The following is a 26,680-nucleotide window of genomic DNA, read 5'->3' on the forward strand; positions in this document are numbered from 1 at the left end:
GGCCCTGGCCTGTGTGTGCGATGCAGCATGGGCTTCGCTTGTCCTGCCCTCTCCAGTGTCCAGCCCCAAATGCAAGCCAAGCGCTGAAAAGTGAATGAAACCTTGTGGCTACCAGAGGTATTAACACGTGATTCTCATGCTTTTCTCTGTGTGTGTGTTTTGTGTCTTGCTTGTTTTCTTTTTCCAGATGACTAAGTCGGTTACTAACCCGGAGGAATTGGGAGGACTGGCTTCACAAATGACCAGTGACTATGGGCACCTGGCTCTCCAGGGCCAGATGGCAGCAGCCACGGCGGAACCAGAGGAGGTCTGCCACCTTAAGCCCCTGTTTTAAGCCAACCCACCCTGGTGCCCACTCCGGGGGGTGAGGGGATCCTCCACAGCTTAGCTCAATTCCAGAAGACCCCAGCCTGAGAGCCAGAGCCAGGCCTAGTACCCGCTGCATGCTGCCAGCCCCCAGGTTCAGTCCCAGTCGTCCAGGCTGTGCTGAGGGCTCCCTGTGCTTTCTGAGGCCAGCTGGCTGGGATCTGGGGCCATCTGGGGAGGTGGGCTTTCGACAGAAGGACTCGCTTTGCAGTGTTCCATCAGGTTACCTGGCCCCTGGCCCATCACCCAATGCCAAGGGCAGACACCCACTGCCATCTTCCTATTGTTGCCTACTCCTGCCTAGCACATTTCTCTTATTTTTATGTTTTCCAAAGGCTCACTGAAGTGTTGGGCTGAGTAGCCTGCTTTGATAAGGCAACATCTTGCCCAAATATTTCTGGTGACTTTCAAGAACTGACCCCTGTCCCCATACCTCCTGCACACTTCTCTTCATTATCTACCTGCCTTCCCTATGCTCACTTTCCTTCGTGGCCAGCACAGACTTTGCCTCAGAATGCCTGAATCCTTAAAGAGATAAATGGCAAAAGCTTGGTCCCAGAGGGCATTTCTGAGCGCTCCCATCTCTGACTCCTCGGAGAAATGGAGTGGGCCATGGGAAGCACACAGGGGCCCACGGGGAGCTCTGGGGTGCCTGGCTGCATGGGTGTCAGTGTTAGCAACAGAAAGGGCTCCGTCCCAGCGCCTACGTGGCTCCTTGGAGAAAGAGAGCTCAGGCTGAACTACAAAATAAAGGAGTGGACTGCAGGGACCTGGGAAGATGGAGTAACCACTTTCCGTGAAATTCTGCAAGCTCTTCATCGAGCGCACACCCCTTTCACCACATTCCTACGTGAGCCGGGTGGTCTTCCCTTCTCCTGGCGATGACAGCCAGTGTCCCCTGTTACTCGGTGCTGCTTTTCTCCTGGGAGTCAGGTCTAGTAAGCATGTCTTAACAAAGGCTCCCAGAGACACTACAGAGATGAAGGCCCGATGCAAAAATCCCCTTCTAACGTGTGTTGTAACAATGCATGTAAGTAGGAGTGTCATATATATGTACTTGCTTACATATATATCTGGCATGGGATGACCTGAGTCTCTAACAGTGCCTGCATTTTGAGATTTTTAGAATGATTGAGCATTTAGGCTGCAGCATGAATAATCCTTTCGTAATGAGCCTGTTAAGTCACTACCAAGAAAGAAAAATTATGAGAGACCCACATTGGGATTCTGTTGACCCTTCACAAAAGGGCCCATCATTTTAAAAAAAAAGTAGACCAATCATGTGGACTCATGATTTATTTGACTTGTAACTGTGAATTTCTTAAGCAAGTGTAAGGGAGCTGATGTTACAGGGAGGAAGAATTTGGTTGGACCAAGGAAAGTAGTTTGGCTTCGCAGGGAGATTAAAACTGAAGGAGACTGTGATTGCGAGGGAGGGTTGGCTTGAAAAAAAAAAAAGCTTTAAAAATGGAATCGACAACCATCTGCCTTGCTTGGTTTAAACGCTGGCCGGCCTGAGTTAGTGAGTGGAGACCCAGGCATCCATTAGAGCCCTTCCACATCCGAGTCCCACCCCATGTGTGAAACAGGCATGTTGTCCTATTGCGACCCAGACCGCGGAAGCAGAATATACAGTGATGCCACAGCAGCCAGGACAGAAAATGTGTCGTTGGAAGCACAACTGGTTACTTTAGTTCTGGGCCCTGCGTTCATAGCAGCTGATGTTTCCATTAAGAGTCTCCCTTTTTTCTGTTACATCTTGAGATGTATTTTACATTCCAGACACGAGCAGTGTGACCTGGAGCAAGGAGGGGCAGACAGAATATAAAATTTCCAGTGGCTTGCAAAGGAGAATTCTTTGTGTGCATTCGCCAGGCAGATATTTGGGGGGAAACCGAGGTTAGGAGATCCCTGAAGCAGCGTAGTGTTTTATTCCAAGACCGTGGAATTATTTGTATACGCGAGAGGGCCCCCACATCACAGCATGTGAAAATATTTATTTCCAGGGCACATAAGCCGCTGCCCTCGCTGCAGCCCTGCCCGCTGCTGTGCCAAGTCAGCGTTCTGGTCTTTTCCAGAACGTGACAATGACAGGAAAAGTCACAGCGCTGCCCGGAACATCACGTGGGAGCTTTGTCCTACTGATTGTTCCATGGAAAACTGAAACATTAGTTCACATTGCTGTGAAAACGTCTTCCTTCAGAAGCGTTAAACCCCTCAGACAACTTTGCAATTTAAGATCGGTTTCCGCTTTAAAAAAAAAAAAAAGAAGAAGAAAGGAAGAAATGCAGGTGCTGTGAGCTGCAGCTCCTATGTGTAACCTGGGGAAGGGATTGGGTGACCACAGCTCTGGGGAGCCGCAGGAACGTTTGCGGAGCCTTGTGGTGAGAACCGAAGCCCTCTTGTCCCCGGGGGATGGGTGTCCGCTCTCGGACTTGCTCAGCTTTCCATTCCCAGACACACTGTCAGAGCTGAGCCGGCGCTGCCCTGCTCCTGTGGCACACACCCTTTCCCTGCTCCTTCCTCTTCTGCCGAAGGAGAAACCGTCAGGTTTGTCAGACACCATCCATGGTTGCGTCTCAGCTTTCACAGGCTCTCCAAGGGACAGTATACGTGACCCAGTTTCAGATGGGATTGTTTTTAAAGCCTGAGAAAAATCTGAGTTTAAGCTGTAAAGATGATGATTAGTATTTTCTTAGACTCCCTCCAGGTGGAAATGTGACCCCAAACTCCTGAAGGCCGGGCTTCTGGTTCCCTGAGGGTGCACCCCCAGGAGACCACCTTCTCCATTTACTTCCATTTGGGCAAGGAGGCAATTGAGGGTTTCCTTGAGGTTCAAGCCATGCTTTACTAAAGTTGCCAATTTAAAACCCAAGTTTAATGTCTCTGAGCAACATTTCTTTGTTTTTGAGTTGGCTCACCCCGTGTACTGAGTTTAGTGTTGCTTTGAGAAACAGTATTTAAAGCCCTTATCTGTTGGAATTCAGCCTTAAAAATGTAGTCCCTCCGGCCGTACAAAGTGTTCTGTGGAAGTGAGGTGGAGTAGACGATTGCTTTGTGGGTATGCTGGTCCTGTTGTCCTCTTTCACTAAGTGGCTGATGGAAAAGAATGAGAGAGAGTTGTTGATTGCGTCCACAGGAGGAGCCCAGTGCTGTGCTGTCCTGTCCTGGTACCCTCGCCTGCAGCATGCCAGGCCATCGTTTGTTCTTCCCCATTTCACAGATGAGCAAACTGAGGCTTAGAGCTTAGTTAGTGTCCAAGATCACACAGCTTCCATAGTGTCGAAGCCACTTTAAACAACTTTTGGGAATAAGTGACGTTTCAAGTAAGTTAAGAAGTAACTATGTGGAAAAGTCAGGATTCGAACCCGGCTTTGTTGGGCAACCTCTGCTCTTTCCCCTGCACCAGGCTGCCTCTTCACAACAGGGAACATTCGCATGGCACTTCCTGCTTTGTGAGATGTTTGCATTGGGTCATCCATCAGCCCTGAGAAGTGGGCAGGGCGGATTCTGTTCTGGGTCGCAGGTGAGGGAACCAAGGCCCCAGGGGGTTAGCAGGCTCACCCAGAGAGTCCGGTGGCCAGGGAAGGGCAGGGCTGGAAGCGAGGCCCCTGGTCCTTTCTGGTACCCATGGGGTCCACCTAGAGCAGGAGTGGGGCTGGGGTGGGGATCCTGAGAGCCCTTCGTTACATTCAGCCCTCAGCCTGTGAAGGTGAGTGAGTGAAGCCGATTTCAACCCGTCCTTTATAATCCTGCCTCCCTCCTGCATGCCGTCCAAATGGGATCGAGCAGCCAGGTGTACAGGAGGTTTGCATGGCCAAACCTCAAGGGGCCCTCCAGGCACCCACGCTAACTGTGACCTGGCACCGATCCCACGGCCCAGGCCTACCCTGGGGTGACCAGGAACCCCAACTGCCGGGGTCCAACCCCAGCAGGTCCAGGCGTCCCCAAAGGTGTGGACGGAGTCAGCAAAGAGGGAAAGACTAGGAGGCAGCCTTCAGTTGAACAGCATGGTTGGGTTCCCTTGCCTGGTTCTATTGCCAGGTTCTGTAGCCAGGTTCTTCTGCCAGGTTCGGTCACCAGGTTCTAGTCAGGTTCTCTTGCCATGTTCTTTCCAGGTTCTGTAGCCAGGTTCTGTCTCTAGGTTCTTCAGCCAGGTTCTCTCGCTAGGTTCTGTCTCTAGGTTCTGTGGCCAGTTTCTTTCCAGGATCTTTTGCCATGTTCTCTCCAGCCAAGTTCTTCTGTCTCTAGGTTCTGTGTAGGTTCTGTGTCTAGGTTCCGTGTCTAGGTTCTGTTCTCCAGTTTCTGTGTGTCCTGTTGTCTTGTTACATCTGTATTTATACCAGTTGATTCCAATCCTATCAATCTCTATTCCAAAGGTTAGGGCGTTTCTTATCTCCATTCCAGGGAGTAAAGATTATGTAGCTTAATCATGATTGTTCATAGTTAAAGTGATTAATTACCCGCCTGGCACTTAGTAAAGGGGTTTTATTCCCTCCCTAACTTCAGGGGAAAATCCCTACCTGGGAAAACAACCTTTCTCAGAGAGGTGACCTTGGTTAAAACACATAGTGCCAAGAAGGTGAGCAAACATATTAAGAACAGTATGCCATATATGCCAGGTCCCTTGAAACAGCAAGGATGGACTGGCTCCCAGCACCCAACGGCTTTTGCAGCTGTTCCCTTATTTCAGTCTCATCCCTTTGCCTCCTGGTGCTGCTCTTCCCTGATGCTTTCTAACTGGAATATCATCCCTGATGACCATTGTGCTACCTCCCCTGTCACATTTTAAGATCTTTGCTACATGCATGATGTCACCTCCAAGAAAGGGGCTGAGCGCTAGGCCTTGGGTGTGTGTTTACAGCATGGCCTTTTGAGAGGGGGCCGAAGGAGCTTGAGAGTGTCGTGAGGACGTATTCCCACCACAGACCATGTCTGCCCATAGGTTTCCCGTTTGGGGGTGATTTCAGAGGCCTGTGCTTGTCCCCGTACCCCATTTTCTGTAAACAGCTCTGCTCTGGAGCAGGATTCCAGTTTCACGCCTTATTTGTCAGAATCCTGACCCAGGGAGGGGCTTTGGAAGCTCTGCACATTTGGCTCCAGGCTCACTTTGTTGTTATTGTTACTCCTCACCCAAGGATATTTTTCCATTGATTCTTAGAGTGGAAGAGAGAGGGAAAGACAGAGAGAAACATAGATGTGAGAGAAACACATGGATTGGTTGCCTCCTGCAGGAGCCCTGAACAGAACCCCAGACTGGGGAAGAGCCTGCAACCCAGGTACGTGCCCTATACCAGAATTGAACCCGGGACCCTTTGATCCACAGGCTGATGCTGTATCCACTGAGCCAAACCGGCTAGGGCCAATCTCACTTTTTAAACATAATTGAACAACTTTAAAACTGTTAGGAAAAGCTGCACGTACTGTTGAATGTGTTCCAGGCCAGATGGTAACCCTGGGCCCCAGCCCCGCACCCGGGCCCAGGTGGTCTGTGCAGACCCCAGACTGACTCCGCTCTGTCCTGCCCTCTCTGGTCAGGACACTGCGAGAAACCGCTCCTGTTTGCTGTATTCACTCACACAAAAGGGTTTTCCCAACACTGTGCAACCAAAGCCAAACGCAGGAGTGAGTCGGTGGCTGAGGCTGCAGCTGGCTTTCCCAACCCCCACGCTTCAGGTTCACTCGGTCTCGTTGACTTTTTTTGAGTCAGGGTATACATGTTAACTCAGGACGAAGAGTATACTAATGGTAAATGACTTCTATTAATTTTACATGTTGAGGTTTCATGAGAGCTTGTATGGGGGAGGCAGGAGTCTGCTGCGAGGGGAATCACAGTTAGGAAAGTGCTGCCCTGAGGAGAGGGCGCTGTGCTGGGTGGAGGCCTGGACACTGGGTTGCTTCCCCAGGGACCCGCTGTGTGATCTTGGACCAGGCAATCCCTTCTCTGGCCTCCGTCTCTTCATCTGTCGACGAAGGGAGGTGGAACTGGTGAGGTCCTTTTTTATTGTGAGATTCCATCCATGCTGCTTCCTCCGTTTGCCCCTCAGCTGACTTCCTGGCACCACCTGTCATTCATGGAGAGATCTGTGGTCATCCTCCCTAGCAGAGCTCTTGCCTTTAGGTTCGCTCTGACCCCTGAGTACTTGGGGTTTAACCTTACGGATCCAACAAGCATTGAGAGCCAGGTTAAGCTTAAAACGTGATTGGCATCCGCCTGCTTCAGTTTGACCTCATGCTTAAAGCAATGAGCATGCCCAGCAAACAGCTGTATTTCAACGGCGTCCCCCTGCGAGGGCCGAGTTAGAGCGCCTCTCCCTCCTCAGGGGCGGCCTTGCTGCAGCACTGGCCCAGGCGTGCTTCAGAGCAGCTGGGTTGTGTGACCCTGGGTGCCGCGCCTGTCGTATTCCACGTGGAGGTGGTCTGCCAGAAGCCCTGCCTGGTTGGGAAGCTTTTGCAGCCCCCTGAGTACCATAGAAGACACCCCAACTTTCTGGATGAGGAGAATTTCCCATTAAATGGATTTAAACATTCTTTGAGCCTTAAGGGGTTAAGGGAATTCCCCTTTTCCCTAAAAACAGGAAGTGTTTCAATAATAGGAGAACTAACATTTGCAGCCGCTTCACTCTTCAGAGTCCCCTAAACTGCCTCCTGGGATGAAAGTGGGAGACATCATCCAAGGGGCCTGCACCTCCCAGGTCTTATCCCCAATACCTGAGGTTATTCAATAACTCTTCATGACAGATGCTAGACGGATGGATAGGCCACAGCTGCTTGCTATTGTGATTAGAACACTTATTGACTAAAGCCTAAAGGTTTTAATTTGTTTTGTTTTTAGTTGCTTACCTGGGCTGGAGGTCAGATTATTATGACAGCTGTATTGATCAAACCCAAATGAAAATTGACAGGAAACAGAGCCAGAGGAGTGCAAACTCGGGGGGGTGGCCGCGGATTTATTGCTCCTTAAAGAGACAGCTGGCCGCTCACCCAGCTCACCCATAGCAGATCCCCTCTGGCGTCTTTTAAGCAAAGTGCCTTTGATAATCGCACAAGCCAGGGGTCATGAAAAGAATGCATGCCTGCTGAGCCATTAGCTCTAGAAATGTACCTTTTTAAGGCCACCTCCAACCTGGCCTGATAGAAAGGAAGCCTGGGCCCCACATGGTCGCTCTCAGCATGGCTACAAGCTGAGGAGGGGCAGTCCTGCTTGGTAAACATACCAATTTCACAGGAATCTGAACACTTTAAAATATTCTTAAAGCTTTACATTTTGAACTTCTAATTACCCCCCAGTGCTGTTGTGAGGAATAAATGAAAGTAAAATGCATGACCTGCTTAGAAGAGGCGCTGGCACACAGTAGGGGCACAATAAATGCCTGTGGAAGGAATCACAGAATGAATTGTCCCCCAGAGCTCATCTAACTGACATGCTTATCAGGTGGCACAGGACACAGACAAGCAGTGCACCAGAAAAGGCAGCAAGCACCGGGAAGGCATTATGCTGGGAGGATGAGGTGCAGGCTTGCTTCCTGAGGGCTGTGGGCATGTCACCGTCTCTAAAAATGGGAAGCCAAGTCAACCAAATTCCATACTCCCCCCAGCACCGACTCCGAGCAGCAGTGGAATTTTCCTAGCCGGGCTCCCATAGGACGCAGGAGAAATTTTCCACGCAGGGCAGCCCTCGATGGCCGGGTCCATCACGCTTCCCCTTCCCCACCCCGGCTGCCTCCACAGATCGGCTTCCAGATTCGCACTCGGGTGCAGGACCTGGGCCACGGCTGCATCTTCCTGGTGCAGAAGGCGGGGGCCCTCCAGGTGTGCCCCACCGACAGCTACACCAAGAGGGAGCTCATCGAGTGTGCCCGCGCCGTCACCGAGAAGGTAAGGAGCGGCCCTGGGTCCCACAGAGCCACGGTGACCTGCTGTGACCAAGGTCATGAGCAAGAGACTAAGCTGAAAACAACCCAGCCCCGTCAGGTCTGGGCATCTTCCCTCGAGCCCAAGGTCCCCCAGGGATGGGGTACCTCCAGGAGCTGGGGGTGATCCACGGGCCTTAAGAAACTGAGTGTGTGAGAGGGACTGTCCCGCCAAGGTCAGGGCCCCGGCTGCCCACCGTGCAGGGCTCTGCTGCGGACAGACTGGACAGATGGTTGCAAAGTCCAGGATCAGCCCCGGGAGCCCCTCCCTGCAACCCCTCGGACACTTGTCCCCTCTGCTTCCTTCTCAGGGAGGCCCCTCGTCGTTGCGGGGCTGAGTGAGAGGGACCTCTAGTTCCTTTCCTGTAACCTCTTTATTCCCAAACCAGACGTGATGTGGGGGCGGGTGAAGCCTGCCCGAAGCCGCATGGCACCTGGCAGGAGAGCAGGAGCCTGCGTGCCATTTCTGACCCACGGCAGCCGTTTGTAGAGCGAGTCGCATAGAGTGGTGGATGGGGTCCTAGGATCTCGGCTAAGTAACCCCACCTTGCCAGGCCTCGAATGCCTAATCTGTAAAAATGAGGGTAAAGGAGTATCATTCATTCCTGGCCCATGGGGTCGTGCAGACTAATCGCCATGGCATGCGTATAAGGCTTGGCACAGTGCCAGGCACACGGTTCACTTAATAAAGGCCAGCTGCCATCTGTGTGAGCTGTCCTCTAGCGCTGCCCTCCCGGGAAGTTTCCCGGTTCTGCATGCCCCTCGCTCCCAGCGTCTCCTTGGTTCTCCCGCAGTCCTTAACCTGCTGCGTGGCTTATTTCTGAGTCACCCTTTCCAGGGCAGCGCTTTCATAGGCCGCGAGGAGCGCAGGCTGAACACCCCAGCTCGGCTGGCTTTCCTGCTCCTGCACTCAGCTTCTTAGGACACAGAGCTCTGCCCTGTTTAGAAGCTTGGCAACAGGACTTGAGGGGTGGGCGGGGGACCCCTCACCTGGAAGCTGCCCTACAGAGGCTGCTCTGTGTGTGGCCCCTCGCTGGGCCGTGATCTGGCCGCCTCCCGTAGCCCACAGGACCATCCAGGCCTCCTGGACCCCACAGGATGAGGAAGCAAATCTCCCAGCTCAGGAAGGCACTCTCCCTCCTTTGAAAGCCCTTCCTTGTTGTTGAAGTTACTCTTGCCAAGTTTCCCAGTAGAAGACTTTGGAGCAGGAGCAGGGGGAAGGGAGGAGAAGGGAGGGGAGGGAGGGGAGGGTCCTCATCAAGCCGTATGATGTTGGTGAGCCAGGCCAGGCAGCACCGGCTTCCTTGAGCTGGCCCTGACTGAGGGCGCCTGGGAAGGATCAAAGGCAGAGAGGGGCTTGCTCAGAGCAGCCCCTCTACTTGTCCCTTCTGATCTCCTGCTCTCCCCCCCCCCCACCCCCCACCCCCATGTCTTTCTCACAGGTCTCAGTTATGTTTGTGTCACTCGCCCCAGCCATGCACCCTTGCCTTGTTCGCTTTTTTGTCCTGGTCCCCGAGTGACTAGTGCAGTGACTAGTAGATGCTCGATAAACCCCTGCTGGCGTGCACACCTTTCGCAGTGGGCGGGACACACTTTTTCACCCTTATTTTCACACTGGCTGAGAAGGCCCCTCTCGGACTCTGATTACTTGCTTCAGCCTTTGTCCTCTGGGAGTTCATTCCAGAAATTGGACCCCTCCTTCCCAGGCCGGTTCTGTGCCAGCCTGACTCACCTTCTCCTGGTGGGACACAGCGGAGTTTAACTTGGGAAGTAGTTGTCTGTGGGCTGGTCTTGGGATGTGGTGGGTCCTCAGGAAGCAGGCTCTCTGCCTCTCTTGCCAGACTGTCCCCGGCCTCTGCTGAGACCTCAGCCGCACGCGAGGGGGCGTGTTCAGACTCTGGGCCTCGCATGGATGGTGTCACTGCCTGTCCTGGTCGGCGTGCTTTAAAAATGCATTCACAACACATGTCAGACTCCCCTTTGGGTCAGCCGTGGTCAGGGGTGGTGAATGTGTGTGCTCAGGGATTAATATGGCAGCTCCTGGCCTCAGAGGACCTTCTGCCACGGGCCCATTCCTACTGTTTATGACTGGTGGTCAGCAGGCCACCCTGAGGGCACGGACAGAGTGTGTAGACTCCTCAGGAGGTCCAGTCATCTCTCCGGGAGAGGACAGCAGGGAAGGCAGGATGAGCAGACCAGTGGCTGGAGAAGAGGAGGGGAGGGGGCATGCAGACAGAGGGCAGAACCACTGGGAACCGGGAGAAGCCGAGGATGTTGGGAAGTAGGAGCTGGCTGGTGTGGTAGGAGCTGTGATGCTGAAGTAAGGAGCTGCCAAGAGTGTGGCAGGAGTCCTGGAGAGAACCTGTTCAACTCCTCCCCACAGCCAGGGAGGATTGTTCGCAGCATGCGGTGGGGTCAGGTTTGTCTCACAGGAGTGTCTCTGGGAACAGTGAGTGTTACTGGAGTGGGCATGGCAGGTGGCAAGGCAGGGTTCCTGACACAGAAGGCGCTGGAATGCACACCTTAGCCAACTTGCTGGACCCTCAGGTCACTGGAATGATTATGATTCGGTGGCAGGTGACTCAGGGGAGTGTTGGGGCAGAGGTAACACAGTGACCTCTGAGCTCCACTCTGGAGGATTTTCAGTCAAGAGGTGCCCTTCTTACCCCAAAATGAAGAATGTGTAAAGGTGTGTGAAAAATATAAACAAAAAGAAGCGGCCAAGGGAGGGAGCAATGAGTGTTAGCAGAGGGGGCTGATCTACAGAAGTCCTCATCACAGGGGACAGAAATGGCCACACCTTTCACAGGAGCCTAATCCTGTGTCCCTCCTTGTGGGTTCAGAAACAATCATAACTACATCATAGCACCAGCCCTCTCCCAAACGCTTACCATGTGCCAAGTTCCACATTAGACTTTGTACATACATTCTCCTGCACTCAATCCTGCCAACAACCCTGATGGACAAGAAGTAATGGCTCATTTTACAGATGAGGAAACTGAGACTTAGAGAAGTAAACCCTTCTACCCCAGGTTAGGTAACCAGCTAGCAACAAAGCAGGTGTTCAGACTGAAGTGTTGACCCCAAACTGTGCTGTTAACCCAGGAGCTGCATCGACTCCCAGAGAAAGAATTCAGTGTTTTCAGACTGTGCACATTTGGGTTATGTTTCCTCTGCTTCCTCTGACATTCCCTGTCTGCCCACAGGTGTCCTTGGTGTTGTCAGCTCTCCAGGCTGGGAACAAGGGGACCCAGGCATGTATCACGGCTGCCACTGCCGTGTCCGGGATCATTGCCGACCTGGACACCACCATCATGTTTGCAACTGCGGGGACCCTGAATGCAGAGAACAATGAGACCTTCGCAGACCACAGGTGCGGGCTCCTGGGTGGGGCTGGACTGTGGAGATGCTTCCCAGCAGCTAGAAATGTGGCCATCTGATTTGATTTCAACAAGATGTTCAAATGGGGAAAGTGAACCACATCCTATATAATAAAAGAGTAATATGCAAATTGACCCTAATGGCTGAACGACAGAGAATAACCAGTTGCTATGATGCGCACTGACCACCAGGGGGCAGACGCTCAATGCAGGAGCTGCCCCCTGGTGGTCAGTGCACTCCCACGGGGGGAGCTTGGCTCAGCCACAAGCTGGGCTCATGGCTGCCAGCGCAGCAGTGGTGGTGGGAGCCTCTCCCGCCTCCACAGCAGCACTAGGGATGTCTGATGATGGCTTAGGCCCACTCCCCATGGGACATCCTCCAAGGGCTCCTGGACTGCGAGAGGGCACAGGCCAGGCTGAGGGACCCCCCCAGCCCCCCAAGTGCATGATTTTTCATGCACCAGGCCTTTAGTAATCTCAGTAAGTCCCTTTTGCCAGCTGTTCCCACAGAGTTGTGTTCCAGCTCTGCCTCTCAGCACAAGTCCAGCCTACTCTGCAGAGGGCAGCTTTCGGGTCTTCCACTTGCACACTGGAGCGTGGGCCTCTTTCTGCTCACCAGCCCCAGCAGGATTGGGAGCATGGGGTGGGGGCAAGGACAGTGAGCTCGTCCATGGTTTGGGGTGTGGGACTCTGAGCCTCCAGTCTCTCCTGGGCTGGCTCTTCAGGCCCCACTCGAAAGGCTGGTGCCAGGGTCTCCATTGCTGCTGGAGTCCACCCATATCCTCACCCCGTGTCCAGTGCCCTTTCCCTCTCTCCTCAGCCCCAGGGCTGGGCTGGGAGAGAGTCCCAGTGGTTCCCCCTTTTAGGACCCAGCCTGTTGGCTCTGATGTGCTGGGAGGGTCCCTGGTCCCTGTGTTCCCATAGCTATAACATATGTGCAGGGAGAGGGGGAGCCTCAGGAAGGAAGCTGACCTCTCACTTAGCTGCAGGGCTGTTGGGCCTGAATTTTTCATTGAAGTTTTGCTAGTAATCGACTCTGTGCCTACAGAGCTGACTCCCTGCATGGAAGATGAGCGCCTCTGATAAGGGAGGGGAAACATCACCCTCCTCCTCAAAGCCCTTCCACAAAAAGCCCCTCTGAAGGGTTTCCTTTCCTCCCACTGTCAGTAACCACGCTTGGCCCTTGTCTCTCCCCTCCCATCTGCTCTCCCCTTCCAGGGAGAACATTCTGAAGACAGCCAAGGCCTTGGTGGAAGACACCAAACTGCTGGTGTCTGGGGCCGCGTCCACCCCAGACAAGCTGGCCCAGGCGGCCCAGTCCTCAGCAGCCACCATCACCCAGCTCGCCGAGGTGGTCAAGCTGGGGGCCGCCAGCCTGGGCTCTGATGACCCCGAGACCCAGGTACGGTTGGGCCTGGGAGAAGGGGGTCCTGGTAATCCCACACACACTGACACCAGGCCTCAGAAGAAGCCAAAGGCAAAATGGGAACTTGGAAGTAAACAGTGTGTGTGTGAGGGTGCCCGTGGTTTGGGGATGGTAGGATGACCTTGTCCAGGCAGGACTGTGGCATGGACCAACGGGAGGGGTCGAGCCAACAGATTTGAGAGGAATCTGTCCAGAAGACTCAGCCGGGCTTGGTACAAAATTGAATGCAGTGAGCATTTGGAGGTAAGGGAGAATGAGGGGCAGGGCTGACTCCACATTCAGGCTAGATCAGTGAGCGGGGCGTGGCTCCATGTACGAAGCTCTCTGGGAGGAGCTGGCTTGGGCCAGAGATGAAGGTGAGTTCTGTTTGGGGCATGTTGAATTAGTGGCAGAGGGACATGCAGGCACCGCTAGTGTGTGGGCATGAGCCTGCTCAGGTACAGGGATGTGGATTCAGGTGTGGTTGCCACACAAGACTGTGACTGTGACCCCAGAGGGGGGAACGTGTGCATAGGAGAAGGGGGCTTCAGGCGGAGCCCTGAGGAATGCACAATTTAAGAACATTTAAGGAGAAAGAGATGAGTAAGGAGATCGAGAAGCAGGTACAGCTGCTAGGAGGAGAGCCAGGGAGCCTGATGTGAAGGGTGGGGAGAGTTCCAACCCAGCGATGGCTGAGGAAGTCAGGAAAAGGGAAGGTCTGAGAGCTAGCCACTGGCCCATGTGACCTGGAGGGCAGGGAAGCCAGGCGAGGGTAAGAAACGAAGCCAGCACCTGTAGACACCGTACTTGAGAAATTTGGCTCTGAAGTGGGAGAGAGAACTGGAAGGGTAGGGAAGGGCTCTGCGCTCTTATACTCTGCTCTGATTTAGCAGTTTCATTGCCATTATCTGCCTATGTCCCCAGCCTAGACTGTCAGCTACCAAAAACAGTAATCATAGCGTATTAATCTTTAAAACCTAAGCCCCCAACACAGCTCCCAGTACATGGTGGATATCCATCAAATATATGTTCACCTGTGTTTTTTGTTTGTTTTTGGATTTTTATATTTATTTTTATTTTATATATTTATTTATTTTAATATACTTTTTATTGTTGATAGTATGCTCACCTGTTTTTAAACTAACAGCCAAGTGCAAAACTTACGTTCCCTCCGTTCTCTCTATCCCAGCACCATCATATGTAGACACTTTCCTTTTCACTAATGAATCCAGTAAACTAGTAAACCAGTCTCTTTGGCCCATTTGGACAACATGGGTAGAGAGCTCCCGCCATTCTGTGCCTGGGTCATTACTGTTCTGATGAGCACAAGGCCACCAGCTCTGCCCCCATGCAGCCTGGCGCCCTGAGGGAACCTTGTGAATGTGGCTGCTTTATTCATTTTGCTGAATTTCCTTCTGACAGCATCAGAGCTACCCTTTTCAACTCGAAGTCTTCACAGAAATCCCTGCCTGCAGTATTGTTCCTCCCCCCGTGGAGGAAGAAAAAGCTTGAGATTGCATCCTTGGGGTGGGAACTCACCCTTTCCAATCCTGGCTCAACTTTAAGAGAAGTGACTTGGCCAGAAACTGTTTAAATCTTTGAATAGAGAAATGTATTGAATAGCTTAGTCTTAACTCCCATGTGGTCTAGATATCCTAAAGGTTCAATTTCTAATGAGACCTCTAGAGGAAAATGTCCCCACTTGCCAGCCAGTTGCCCAGTGACCAGGGATGGGACAGGGCAGGTGGGATAGTAGCAGCTCTGATGCTTCTGTCCCTCAGCCTCCTCTCTCTGCCTCTCTCTGCCGCCGTCTCAGGAATCAGTGTGAGGTCTCCACATATCAGCCCTTCCCCACGAGCCCCATCACAGCCCAACTTGCCCTGGTTTCAGAGGCTGGCCACGGTTCCGTGTGTCCTGTGGGTGGAAAGGCACGGGGTGGAGAACGGGGCTGTGAAATCGCGATGTCCCTGTGCTTGCAGCTGACTGGGACTCTCAATTTCTAATGCGTGTTTCCACATATGTTGTCCAGCTCATCCTCACAGCAGTGCGGGGAGATGGACAGGGCTGGTGTTGCTGATCTCATTTGTAGGAGCCAGAGCTGTAGAGCATAATAGAGTCTGGAGGTGAAGACCATGCCCTTGGGGTCACATTGACTAGAGTTCAAATCCCAACTTTCCACTCCCAAGCCCTGGGAGTGTGGGCACAAGCATTTTAGTTCCCAATTGAAATGGCAGTGGTGAGGACTGAATGAGATGATACATGTATGGTGCCTGGCTCAGCCCTGGAACACTGCCCTCAATAAAGTGAAGTTGTTGTTATGGAAGTAGGAGTTGAAATTGTAGCACCTGGACCTAGAAGAGTTTAATGTAATGCCCGATGTCACGTGTCCCTGAGTATGGCTGGCACTTCAGGTTCCAAGTCCAGCACATTGAAAGACAGGCCGTGTTCCATTAGAAGAGGGAAGATACTGTGTTCTATGGGCACACACCTGTGTATCCATTCATTCCACGAGCACGTGCTGAGTGCACACCAATGTGCCAGGCCCTGTTCTGAGTGTCAATTCACAGGCAGGAGTCCAGGCCGGCCCTCTGGATCTTACATCCAAGTTTACATCCAAGTCAGGGGAGAAGGCAGAAGTGTTTAAGAGAATGAATACTAAAATAATTCCACATGCCGATAAACGCTGTAAATAAAACAGGGCAAGCTGATGGAGTTGCAGTGTGGATGCGGGTGTAGGTGAGTGTGGCCGGGATACAGTTTGGGTGGTCCAGGAAGGTCTCTGAGGACATGACATTTGAGCTGAGACTTGGAGCATGAAAAGAGCCAGGTTCCAGACAGAGAACAGCAGGAGCAGAGGCCCTGAATGGGGGATGAGTTGGGCCTTCCAGTGGGGAGGAAAGACCCATGTGCCTGTAGCATGTTGAGAGAGTCAGAGATTCTAGGAACCAAAGCCGAAGATGCAGGGAGGCCTTGCAGGCCAGGCTATGAGGCTCACATTTTGTCCTCAGCATTTTTGGTCACCAATTCAGAGCACAGGTGAATGGTGCTGCCTCTCAGGTGTCTGCTTAGCCACCTTCATTCTTTCCGTAGGCAGCGTGTCCACAGAGCTGCCCTCTAGGAGGTGTGTAAACATGTCAAGTAACTTGGAGAGCTTTTCGGAGTCTGGATAATGGATCTTCCTCCAGACTCCTGCATCAGAATGCCCAGGGGTAGCTCCCAGGATTCTGTGAGTTGCAGGTTTGAGAGCCACTGACTTAGAGACCCAGATGCCCCAGCCTGCCCTTGGGCATGTGCTCTAGGTCAGTGGTTCTCAACCTTCTGGCCCTTTAAATACAGTTCCTCATGTTGTGACCCAACCACAAAATTATTTTTGTTGCTACTTCATAACTGTAATATTGCTACTGTTATGAATCATGATGTAAATATCTGACATGCAGGATGGTCTTAGGCGACCCCTGTGAAAGGGTCGTTCGAACCCCAAAGGGGTCGCGACCCACAGGTTGAGAACCGCTGCTCTAGGTGAAGCCAGTAGGTGACTGCTTGGGGTGCTCACCTGGGCTTCCTGCTCTCTTTCAGGTGGTGTTGATCAACGCCATCAAAGACGTGGCCAAGGCCCTTTCAGACCTCATTGGTGCTACCAAGGGAGCTGCCAGCAAGCCCGCCGATGACCCCTCCATGTACCAGCTCAAGGGGGCTGCCAAGGTAGAGTGGAGCCCCAACTAGGGGCGAGCATGCAGGAGGAGTGCTGGGAGAGAAGCACAGGGTGCACATCTGAGCCCCTTTCTTGCTTAACACATTTCGTACCGCTCAGGAGTTTTCTCGTGTTTCGCGCGCCATCTGTTAAGGACCGCTCACGAGTGTTCTCGTTTTTCACGCCCATGGAAAAAGGAGCGGATCTAGATACTTATGTAAATTTTGTTTGGTCCCTCTTCATAGAGGAAAATGTTTTACGCAGTACCATACGTTAAAAAAGTACTAGGAACTTTAATTGTTTATTTTTGTAAATAAAAATGTTATAATTATTGAAAAACAACACCTAAAGTGCATTATGATGATTTAAATAACGTGCAGTTTGCCTAACAGCGTGCGGTCCCTGGCGTATGTCTTAGAGATTTCTATGCGGTACGCAATGTGCTAAGGAAAGGTGGTTTTGCTCATGGCATCGGATCTGGAACGGAAGGGGTAGGGATGAACCCTCAATGCACTGTTTCCTCTCGGCCTTTCTTCCCATGCAGGTGATGGTGACCAATGTCACCTCCCTTCTTAAGACTGTGAAGGCCGTGGAGGACGAGGCCACGCGGGGCACCCGGGCGCTTGAGGCCACGATCGAGTACATGAAGCAGGAGCTCACGGTAAGGAGCCAACATCTCCTCCCTGGGGCACCATGTCCAACAGCTGCCCCCAGCCCAGGCTTTTCTGAGATTGTGAGGATAAAGGGGTTCTACCCGGAGCACCTGAACTAGGGAGGCTCACTCCCCTGCCTGCCCGAAATCCCACCTGTAACTGTCCACCCCAGAATTTGGTTAGGATCAATTTATAATTGTAATTACGGAATCAATTGAAATGTATCAGGTAGGACAGTTCAGGTTTCATGACACTAAAATTGCATCATGAAACCAAAGCATCACAGAAGACTCCTGGCAAAGGGAAAAGTCAGTATAGCTGTTTGAGATTTAATCATCTATACAATAGTGTAGCCACACTCACAGCCCCTCTGGATTCCTGTCGCAACCAACAACACTTCACTCTTCTCATGTGTGGATTTTGGAGTCTGAGATTTGCCATTAGAAGAAGCTGAATGCCTTTATCTATCTATGGTTGTTTTGGTTCCGTGATGACTGCACTGACTCGCCCTCATCCCTAGAAACAGAAGTATGCTGGAAGAGAGTGTTTCAGACTGAGAGTTCTTTCTAATAGGAGGTCTGGTTACAGATTCCACTTCTCTTTGGCGGTGGAGATGAGGGACTGGCCTTTGCTGACAGCTGTCCTGCTTCTTTAGAAGGTCACCTGTGAAGGCCACCAGCCCTTGAGGGTCAGCAGTGGAAATGAGTGGTTCTCTTGGGCTTTGGTGACGGAGCCTGTGTTCTTTTCTCCTGTCTCTAATGAACCCACCTTGGTTAATGCTGTGCTAAGGAATACAGGTGGTGTCCTTAAGTACCGCTACCTGGAACTTACCTGCCCACATGGGCTGGGGCTTTCTGACCAACATCTGGACACATGTTCTGACAGATGTGAGTGGGCCTAATAGTGGCAATGGGAGAAAATTTGGAAGGTGGAGCTTTCCTGGGAAATCATAGACACACGGTCAATCTAAGTATCCCAGTGTGATTTCAAATGGACCCAGATTTGAAGTGGACCCAGGAGGTTCCAAAGAGCATGAGCCAGGAGGGCCACATTCCTGTGGAGGGCTCTGTAAGTGTGGCCTTCATTCCAGCGCAGCCTTCAGGGGTGGGCCTTCAGGGTTGGGGTCCTGCCTTAGTTGCAGCCGCCCATTTTTAGGGGAAGTGATGTTTGACACTGATTGGCCCGTGGCAAGGATGATGGCTGGGCCCTCCTTTCTGCCTCAGGGAAGACTTCCCTGCTGAACCGTGGCTGCCTGGGACTGAACACAGCAGCCCCAATTGGTGTGGGAGTCCTCACGGGCACGGACAGGTGCACACTCAGCACACAGCCAGGGCACTAGGCACTCGTGGTGGGAAGACAAGACCCATGGGCTGGAAGCATGGGCGGGTGGCTTGACTGACAGGTGGGACTTTGAAGTGGTATATTCACTTGCCATGGTTAATTTATTCCAGCTCCTCTGGAAGGGTGTGTGTGTGTGTGTGTGGTTTAATAATTCACAGTGTCACTGTGGCACACTCCACATGAACACCTCCGCACAATTATGCAGTTATATTTGTAAGACAGGCCAAGAATAGAAGAAACGGAATGTTTCATTTCCCCCAGCCCCACACCCCTTTAAAGAGAGAGAGGTGAGTCCAGATTGATGCATCCAGGTCAGCCCTGCCCCGGGACCAGCATCGGGACTGCAGAGTTTCTGGGGATTGGGCAAGACAGCAGGCAGCCACAGACCCACCTTCCCTGGGGTGGATGGTTTCAAGCATTGAGTCTCCATTTTTGCAGACAGACACGTGGGTTAATGCTGTAGGTATATCTCTCTGCCCTCATTGTCCTCCTAAATGCCGAATATAGGTGTGCAAGGCTTATCCACGCTAGAATCTTGAAAGCAAGAACGATATTACTATGCTCAAATTAAATTTCTCATTTCCTGCCTTTTGACGCTTTCTTCCTGTTGCTCAGTTTTCAGACTCTGAGCTGCAGCCTGGTCGGAAAAGAATAAATTATTTTTGTCCTTCCCTTTTTTATTTTTTTTCACCTCTTCCATTTCTAACTTCCAGGTGTTCCAGTCAAAAGAAGTACCTGAAAAGACATCATCACCTGAAGAATCTATAAGGATGACGAAAGGCATCACCATGGCAACAGCCAAAGCCGTGGCAGCTGGGAACTCGTGTAGACAGGAGGACGTGATCGCCACGGCTAATCTGAGCCGGAAAGCCGTGTCAGATATGCTGATGGCTTGCAAGGTAAAAGCCTTGGTGTTGTTCTGGATGGATGAATGGATAGTTCTCTGTCATGGTTGAGTTGTTGGTTCAATCTGGAGAAGGCGAGGGGCGGGGTTTGTACACAGGAGCAGCTCAGCACCTTGAAGTATGGAGTGAAATGCATGCTGAAGGCGTGTGCACTTCAGCCTGAGGGAAAAAGATTCTAAGTTAGTTCTGCGTGCGAAGGGAGTCACCCTGCTGACTTAGCCGCTCACTTCTCTCAGTTCTGCCTTAACAGACGAGAGTATGGTGCAGGCCATTCTGACCGCAGTAAATGGGGACAGTGGCCTTTTGTTCCAGGCCCTGCAAATGAAAGCTGCCTCCCTCATCTGCCTGCACCCTTTCCTGCCTCCGAAGGCCATCCAGTCTGTGCTAGGAGGGGCGCTGCCCTAATCGGGGAGGAAGTGAATTAGAGGAACAGAAGAGAACGTTGGGGAACTGCCTTTTTGCTCTCTGTGCCAGGCATTTTGGAGAAACTCTTCTGGTTTTCAGATAGAGAACTAGGGCAGCTGCCCTGAGCCGGTGCTTTGTAAGGGAGCCGAGGAGACCTGAGCTTTACTATTTTTCTATTAAGGAAGTGAGCCGTAAGAGAGAACTCTCTATCCCCTACATCCATTGAGCACCAGCCTTGCCCCAGGGACTCTGACATCTGCTCAGTGATTGCTTGGTAACCCCCTGCAATGGTGAGCAGGGGGGTGGACCACAGAAGTTGAAAACTTGCTATTGCAGCTACTGCAGCGTGGGGCATGAGGGCAGCGGGGGCAAGGTCCACCTGGTGGTTCCTCAGAAGGGGTAGGATGAGTTGGAGGTAGTGTGCAAGGGCCTTGTGTGGGAGGCAATTTACTGTTCTCCTGGGCGTGATGAAGGGCGGGGGCCGTGGGTGGCAAAGTCGGTAGGGTCACATTCATGATGGACCTCGTGTTCTGGGCCAGGGAGTTTAGACTCTCTTCTGAGGCCACGAGTATTGGTCATTTTGATGTGCTTAATGGAATCGGCCTTCCAGAAAACGATGACTCTAAGAGGGGTTCTAGTCTCAATCGGAGAACAGTACTTGCCTAGCAAGGTGTGGCCCCAGTGCCACGCGGGTGTGCATGCAGGGCGCCTTGTAGCTTTGGAAGGGTTGTCCTACATATTCTCATTTGGTCCCAGATGGGAAGAGCCAGGGGAATTTTCCTAATCTGATGGATAATGAAACAGGCTTGGAGGGACTGAGTGCATGACCGAGGTCACACAGCTATTTACTCTCAGAGCCAGGACTGAAACCAGGTCTCTGAGCTCGCAGCCCGTCTGTCTCTGCTGCCGTGGCCTCCCAGCCACTGCGCTCTGTCAGGGTCACTGTGGTTGAGCAGCGACAGGCCCTTTGTCTCCATTACAGACACGCAATGAAAAGGGGAAGTTTGGAAGGAAATGATCAAGTTGTAAACTGCAAGCAGCTCAGATTTTCAAGTCTCTTTCTTCATACACATTCCTCTGCTTGCAGGGGGTGGAGGGGGCGTTAAGTTTTAAAGACTCATTGGCCCGGCCTCATCTCCTCCCTGGATCGGGCCATCCTCACTTTTCAGGACAAAATAACAGCCAGGCTTGATGACAAGCGTCAATGCTGAGCCCTGAGGCTCCTGCTGAGATAGGATTTATTTAGCAGGCTGACATTTACATTATTTCCACCCCTTTGCAGAAAGGAAGTGAGGTGCATGCAATAGGGAATATATAGAATACGAGGGATGCTGAATGGTGGATGGAGAAGGAACCCTTGTGCCAAGCAGCGGGCCAGGTTGCCGTGTGAGGCTGAGCAGGGAACCCAGGGTAGATATGGAAGTGCAGTAGGTTATATACTGGCCCGTTTTATCAGAAAGGAAGGATGACACTAATTCCTTAGGTGGAGACTTCCCTACACCCTAAATTAATTCTAGTGTCTGCTGCTTTCTGATCTTCCATGGGCATAGGTTTACATTATATTCAATTTTGTATCTACTGTTAACAATTAACATTAGATGGTTGCTCCTGTGTTGCTATGAGCCATTATAACTGATGCTTTTAACGACCATGAAGTACTCTGTTAATGAGTACCATCTTTACCCTATCATCAGATATTTAGGTTGTCTGCATTTTTTTTTTTATCATAAACTTTACTGTGAGGAACATCTTTGGGCATATCTGTTTTTTCTCTGTTTTGGATTATTTCCTTAGGCAAGACTCCCAGGAGTTAGAATTTGGTGGGTAAAATGATAGGACATGTTAACTACTGCTAGGTTGCTCTCCCAAAGCACCCTGCCAAGTTACAGAGCTGGCAGCAGTGGACAAGAGCACCTCAGCCTTAGCTCCCACATGGCTCTGGATGAGGGCCTTGCACGTCAGCTGCAGAAGGTGACATGAGGCAGCATAGCTGTCTGCGTCTTCCCCAAGTGTGTCTCACCAGAGCGGACACGGGGCTCTGTCCTCACACCTGGAGACACGGGAACGAGGATGATACAATGTAGTGGCAGTGAAGAGCGTGGCTCGTAACATGGTTAAGCTGTGGTTACGGGCATGCGATGGCTCCTACCTCCGAGGCCAGTTTGTCTCAGATGAGTAAAACCAGACTCATGAATGACAGATGCTGGCCATTGAATTGTCCCTGCTTCTCTCAGGGGGTGGGGGCAGGTTGTCAGGTATGGGGAGAGCCCGCAGGTGTTCCACAAGCACCCCACCCCCATCCTAGGAAAGGGGGCTTGACTGGAAGAAATGTGGAGTCCGGTTACTATACCCCGTCCATCTTGACCTGCTACCCTACTGTGGTGATGGCGAACCTTTTGAGCTCGGCGTGTCAGCATTTTGAAAAACCCTAACTTAACCTTGGTGCCGTGTCACATAGAGAAAGTTTTTGATATTTGCAACCATAGTAAAACAAAGATTTATATTTTTGATATTTATTTTGTATATTTAAATGCCATTTAACAAAGAAAAATCAACCAAAAAAATGAGTTTGCGTGTCACCTCTGACACGCGTGTCATAGGTTCGCCATCACTGCCCTAATGTGTGATTCCCATGTGTCCTGATTCGTGACTTATTTACAGTTTTCTGAGTATTCTTGTGTGCCCTCTCAAGCTTTTTCCCGAGTGAGGCCATGCAAGGAAGAAAGGTCGTTAAATGGGTAGGGTTGCTGGATTTAGCAAATTAAAAATAAGGTGTCCCCTACCTACATTACATTTTTGTCATTATTTACCTGAAATTCAAATTCAGCTGGGCATTCTGTAGCTGATCCAGCAACCCTGGAAGGGGTGTGCCATCTGAAATGATATATTGTGAATGACTCACCTCGAAGGTCACGAGGGCACGGGAAAAAGCGCCAAGTGTTCATTCACCATACGTCCTGCTCCGCTTATCTGGGCCTGTATAATGCGAGGCGCCCGAGGGTCCTGAGGAGCGCGCTGTCAGAAGGTTCCCAGGAGCCAGAGGGCCTGGTTGGGCGACTCACTGTGACCCCGGCGTGGTCAGGTCACAGCGAGAGGGCCTGGCGGGGATTAGCTTGTGACCAGGGAGGGGTCGCAGGACTTCTCACGGTTCTGAGGAGACGCAGCTGACCCTGGGGCCGCACATCTCCTGCTGTAAGCCCTAATCATGAATCCTTCCTGAACTTTCCAGTGTCTGGGGAATTTCTTACATTTCATAAAAGGTGGGATGGGGAGGGGGAGAAAGGAAAAAGGAAGATAAGAGGGACCAGATTCACTTGCTTTTGTCTGGCTCCAGGGCACTAAAAATGTCAAGACACAGACTTAGAGGGAGCCTGCTGTGGAGATGGACCACCCACTATCCAGGGGGTCAGGACAGGTTTCCCAGAGGTCACCAGGTGAGGCAGCAGGAGTTCCAGAATCCAGGGTCCAGGCTATAGGACACTGCCGGGCCAGGGACCCCACCTGGTCCTCCGGTTCACTCACCAGCTGGCTCTTTCTGTTTTAAGATGTCAACGCTCCTTTCTCTCTCCAGCAAGCATCTTTCCACCCTGATGTCAGCGAGGACGTGCGCGCCAGAGCCTTGCGGTACGGGACGGAGTGCACCCTCAGCTACCTGGACCTTCTGGAGCACGTCCTGGTGGTGAGTCGGGGTGTGGGCCGGGGCTGGAGAAGAGCTCATTGGCACAGACCATCCTTTCCTCGGGCAAACCCCTCCGAGGGCATTGTTCGGGCTCTGAGTGCGAGGCCACGGCTGCACTGAGGTTCAAGTGCAGGCGGGGGAAGCGGCAGGGATAGTCCAGAAGGGCCTGGCTCTCCCGTTGCACCACAGGGGCAAACCAGCATGGAAGGGGGGTGGGCAGAGTGAGGGACAGAGCAGGTGGGGACGAGTGTCAGGAGGTCCTCTTTGGAAGACCTAGGCCATCCCACAAGGGGACAGAAGGCTCCTGAAAGAGCCACACCAGCCTCCACAACAACTTAGGGAAAACATCACCAGGGCTGTGGGTGACCTACTAGCCTCTCACAACTTCCTCTAGTCCTTGACAAATGGTTTAGACCACGTTGAGAACGACATTTCCTTTCCTCTGGTGACCTTCTGCCTGCCTGGGGCGCCTGCGTGGATCCGGGTTAGGAGGCTGAAACGAATCCACTGGCAAGGGTGTGGTGGCTGTGGCTGTGGCTGTGGCTGGCAGCCTCAGGCTTGCACCAACTCCCAGTTCCTAGGGTGGCTTGGCGCCCCCCACCCCCCCAAGGCCCTAAAGGCCAGACCAGAAAGTGTATCAGGTGCACGTCTGTGCCTGCCTCCCCCAGGAGCATGTATAGAACAGGGGAGGTGGGGAAGGCCAAGGCCTTTCCAGGCAGAGTGCTCAGCCTTTTCAGGGAGATGCGAAGTCCTACATGACAGATTACCGCCTTGGTCCTGACCAGAGGATCCCAGACTGATTGTGATTACATTCCTGGAGAAGGTTGAAACTGCAATTAGATCCCATGTTAAGTCTTGCTTTGGTGACATGGCTTTAGCACAGGGACTCCATTTGGGCCTGTTGGGGTTTTCTCTGTAACAGTCCCTCCCTTTTGACCAGACTCTCAGCTTGACTTGGAGATGTGATCAAATTGAAGGCAGTAGCACCACACTCAGCTCCCGCTCTGCAGTTCTGGCAGCTTTCAGATTCCCTGTGTGATAGTCACAGGTGTGATAGTCACAGGTGTGATGGTCACAGGAGTGATAGTCACAGGTGTGATAGTCACAGGTGTGATAGTCACAGGTGTGATAGTCACAGGTGTGATAGTGACAGGTGTGATAGTCACAGGTGTGATAGTCACAGGTGTGATAGTGACAGATGTGATAGTCACAGGTCATCATGATTTTGCTTAATCCCTGTGACATTCACAGGTTCACTCTCTGCACCTCCTCCACCCCCACCCCACCCCCCGAGGTCAGCTTTTGTTGAAAGTGTTACAAAAGAGGTTTAGTCAAAAAGACCAAAGCCCATGTCATCATCAGACTCCTCAGATTCTTATTTCTTTGCCTCCATTTTCTTCTCCTGAGCTGGGGCAGCAGCAGTGGAGGGGGCAGGACGTCCTGCTGGTACAGCACCAGCTGCAGGGGTAGGGCCACCAGCTCCTGCATTGCAGATGAGACACCCAATGTTGACACTGGCCAGAGCCTTTGCAAACAAGCCTGGCCAGAAAGGTTCATCATCTACACCAGCTGCTTTAATGAGGGCATTGATCTTATCCCCCGTCACCGTCATTTCATCGTTGTGCAGGGTAAGGGCTGAGTAGATGCAGGGGAGCTTCGAGACAGAGGCCATAGTGAGGGTGAGCGCCGCCGGGAGTGATGCTTGCTAGTCGCAGGATGAAGAGGGCCTCACCCCAGCGCCAGGGCCTTAGCTTCCTCAGAAGAACTGAGCACCTTACCGGCAGCTGGGGAAAAACCAGGTTCACTCTCTGTAGACTGTCCTTCCCTTTGTTCCTTCCCTGACAATCCAATCTTAAGTAGATCATTTGCTTGGTGGTTAGTGGCTGCAAACATGTGTTTAGAGCTTTTGAGAGAACACAATGTGCCAGAGAAATTATGGTGATAAACATAAAAAGGGTAATTTCTAGTATTTGGAATGTACTTTGGAACCATAGTCCCCAAGACCCAAACCAGTCAAAATCAAATAGTGAAAAAAATATCTTGTTGAGGGAGTCACCTTTTTATGCCATGTGACTGGCTCCGTGATCTTACATAACTGAGTTTCAGTTTCGCTAGAAGCATTAATCCGGGTGCATGCTGGCCACAGCACAGACACCTCCTTGCTCAGCTAAAGGATAATCTAGGGCTCTTCTGTTGTTAAAAGCAACTTCGGACAGAGACTGAAAGAATTTTTGTTGGGCAAATGTTGCTTTAGCGGTGGATTCTGCAATGTTTTCAGAGCGAAGGAGAGGATCCTGGTTATAGCCTTCCTTTTATTTATTTCAAACTAGGGAAGTAGGGACCTGCCAAAGGAAGTGAATTCTGAATCATGGTAGGTCCTTTCTAACTTGACAGTGTAAACTCGGGGGATTTGACCCAGGACACTGTCTGTGTGCATTTGTGAACAGTTGGATAACCTAAGAGGCATGGCCTGTTATACACCAGCCATTGAGGAGAATGATCACCACTGAGGACAAAGTCCTGCCAGGCATTGGCCACCTCCACTGTGCACTGTTCATGGCCAGATTGGAGTTCTGATAACAAGTCCCAAGTCTGACAGGTAACCCTCCACCGTGGCAATGGTCTGGGAGATGGGGGTGATGGATGGCATCATCTTTCCAGGCCAAGGTCGGGGTGAAGGAAAGAGACAAGAAGAAAGGGTTTCATGTTTGGTTAAAGTGCACAGTCTTGATCCCGTGCCTTGGATGGAAGCAGTCTGCACTGATGTCAGCTGTTTCTCTTCCTCATTAAAGTGAGTCGTAGGTGTGCAGTGTCTGTGCAATGTCAGGTGGAGCCTTCCTTAGCTGTGACCCATAGCTTGGGGCCTTCTACAGCTCAGCAGCATCAGTGGGCAGGAGTATGTACTTGGTAAGGTCCCTTCAGTGGGGCTCGAGGGCTCCTCT

The 26,680-nt window shown here is 51.8% G+C and overlaps 2 protein-coding genes across 8 annotated transcripts in view; one reads left to right on the plus strand and one right to left on the minus strand.

Annotated features, from left to right (window-relative positions):
* Positions 1-26,680, plus strand: part of TLN2 (talin 2) — a 420,556-nt gene that overhangs the window by 361,976 nt on the left and 31,900 nt on the right. For 5 of the 6 annotated variants that reach the window (XM_036303702.1, XM_036303691.1, XM_036303681.1 and 2 more), the window contains 8 exons: positions 188-307; positions 8,098-8,244; positions 11,486-11,652; positions 12,878-13,061; positions 16,641-16,766; positions 17,300-17,416; positions 19,463-19,648; positions 23,631-23,738. In XM_036303702.1, coding sequence (XP_036159595.1) covers positions 188-307; positions 8,098-8,244; positions 11,486-11,652; positions 12,878-13,061; positions 16,641-16,766; positions 17,300-17,416; positions 19,463-19,648; positions 23,631-23,738 — 1,155 coding nt within the window. The remainder of the gene's footprint in view (positions 1-187; positions 308-8,097; positions 8,245-11,485; positions 11,653-12,877; positions 13,062-16,640; positions 16,767-17,299; positions 17,417-19,462; positions 19,649-23,630; positions 23,739-26,680) is intronic. The other variant, XM_036303730.1, reaches the window with a different exon arrangement.
* Positions 25,114-25,410, minus strand: LOC118653116 (60S acidic ribosomal protein P1-like). Of its 2 annotated transcripts, XM_036303751.1 has the most exons (2): positions 25,340-25,410; positions 25,114-25,264 (listed from the first exon to the last, which is right to left on the minus strand). In XM_036303751.1, exons 1-2 carry the CDS (start codon positions 25,408-25,410, stop codon positions 25,114-25,116), a joined length of 222 nt encoding a protein of 73 aa, XP_036159644.1. The 2 variants fall into 2 exon arrangements, with proteins under 2 accessions (XP_036159644.1, XP_036159636.1); XM_036303743.1 differs by having other exon boundaries at positions 25,114-25,410.

Source organism: Myotis myotis, unplaced genomic scaffold, assembly GCF_014108235.1.
Source record: "Myotis myotis isolate mMyoMyo1 unplaced genomic scaffold, mMyoMyo1.p scaffold_m19_p_1, whole genome shotgun sequence".
NCBI classification, from domain to species: Eukaryota; Metazoa; Chordata; class Mammalia; order Chiroptera; family Vespertilionidae; genus Myotis; species Myotis myotis.

Bases quoted from the DNA above. Each gene is read 5' to 3' on its own strand.
- LOC118653116 (XM_036303743.1), bottom strand. From the start codon at position 25,410: ATGGCCTCTGTCTCGAAGCTCCCCTGCATCTACTCAGCCCTTACCCTG.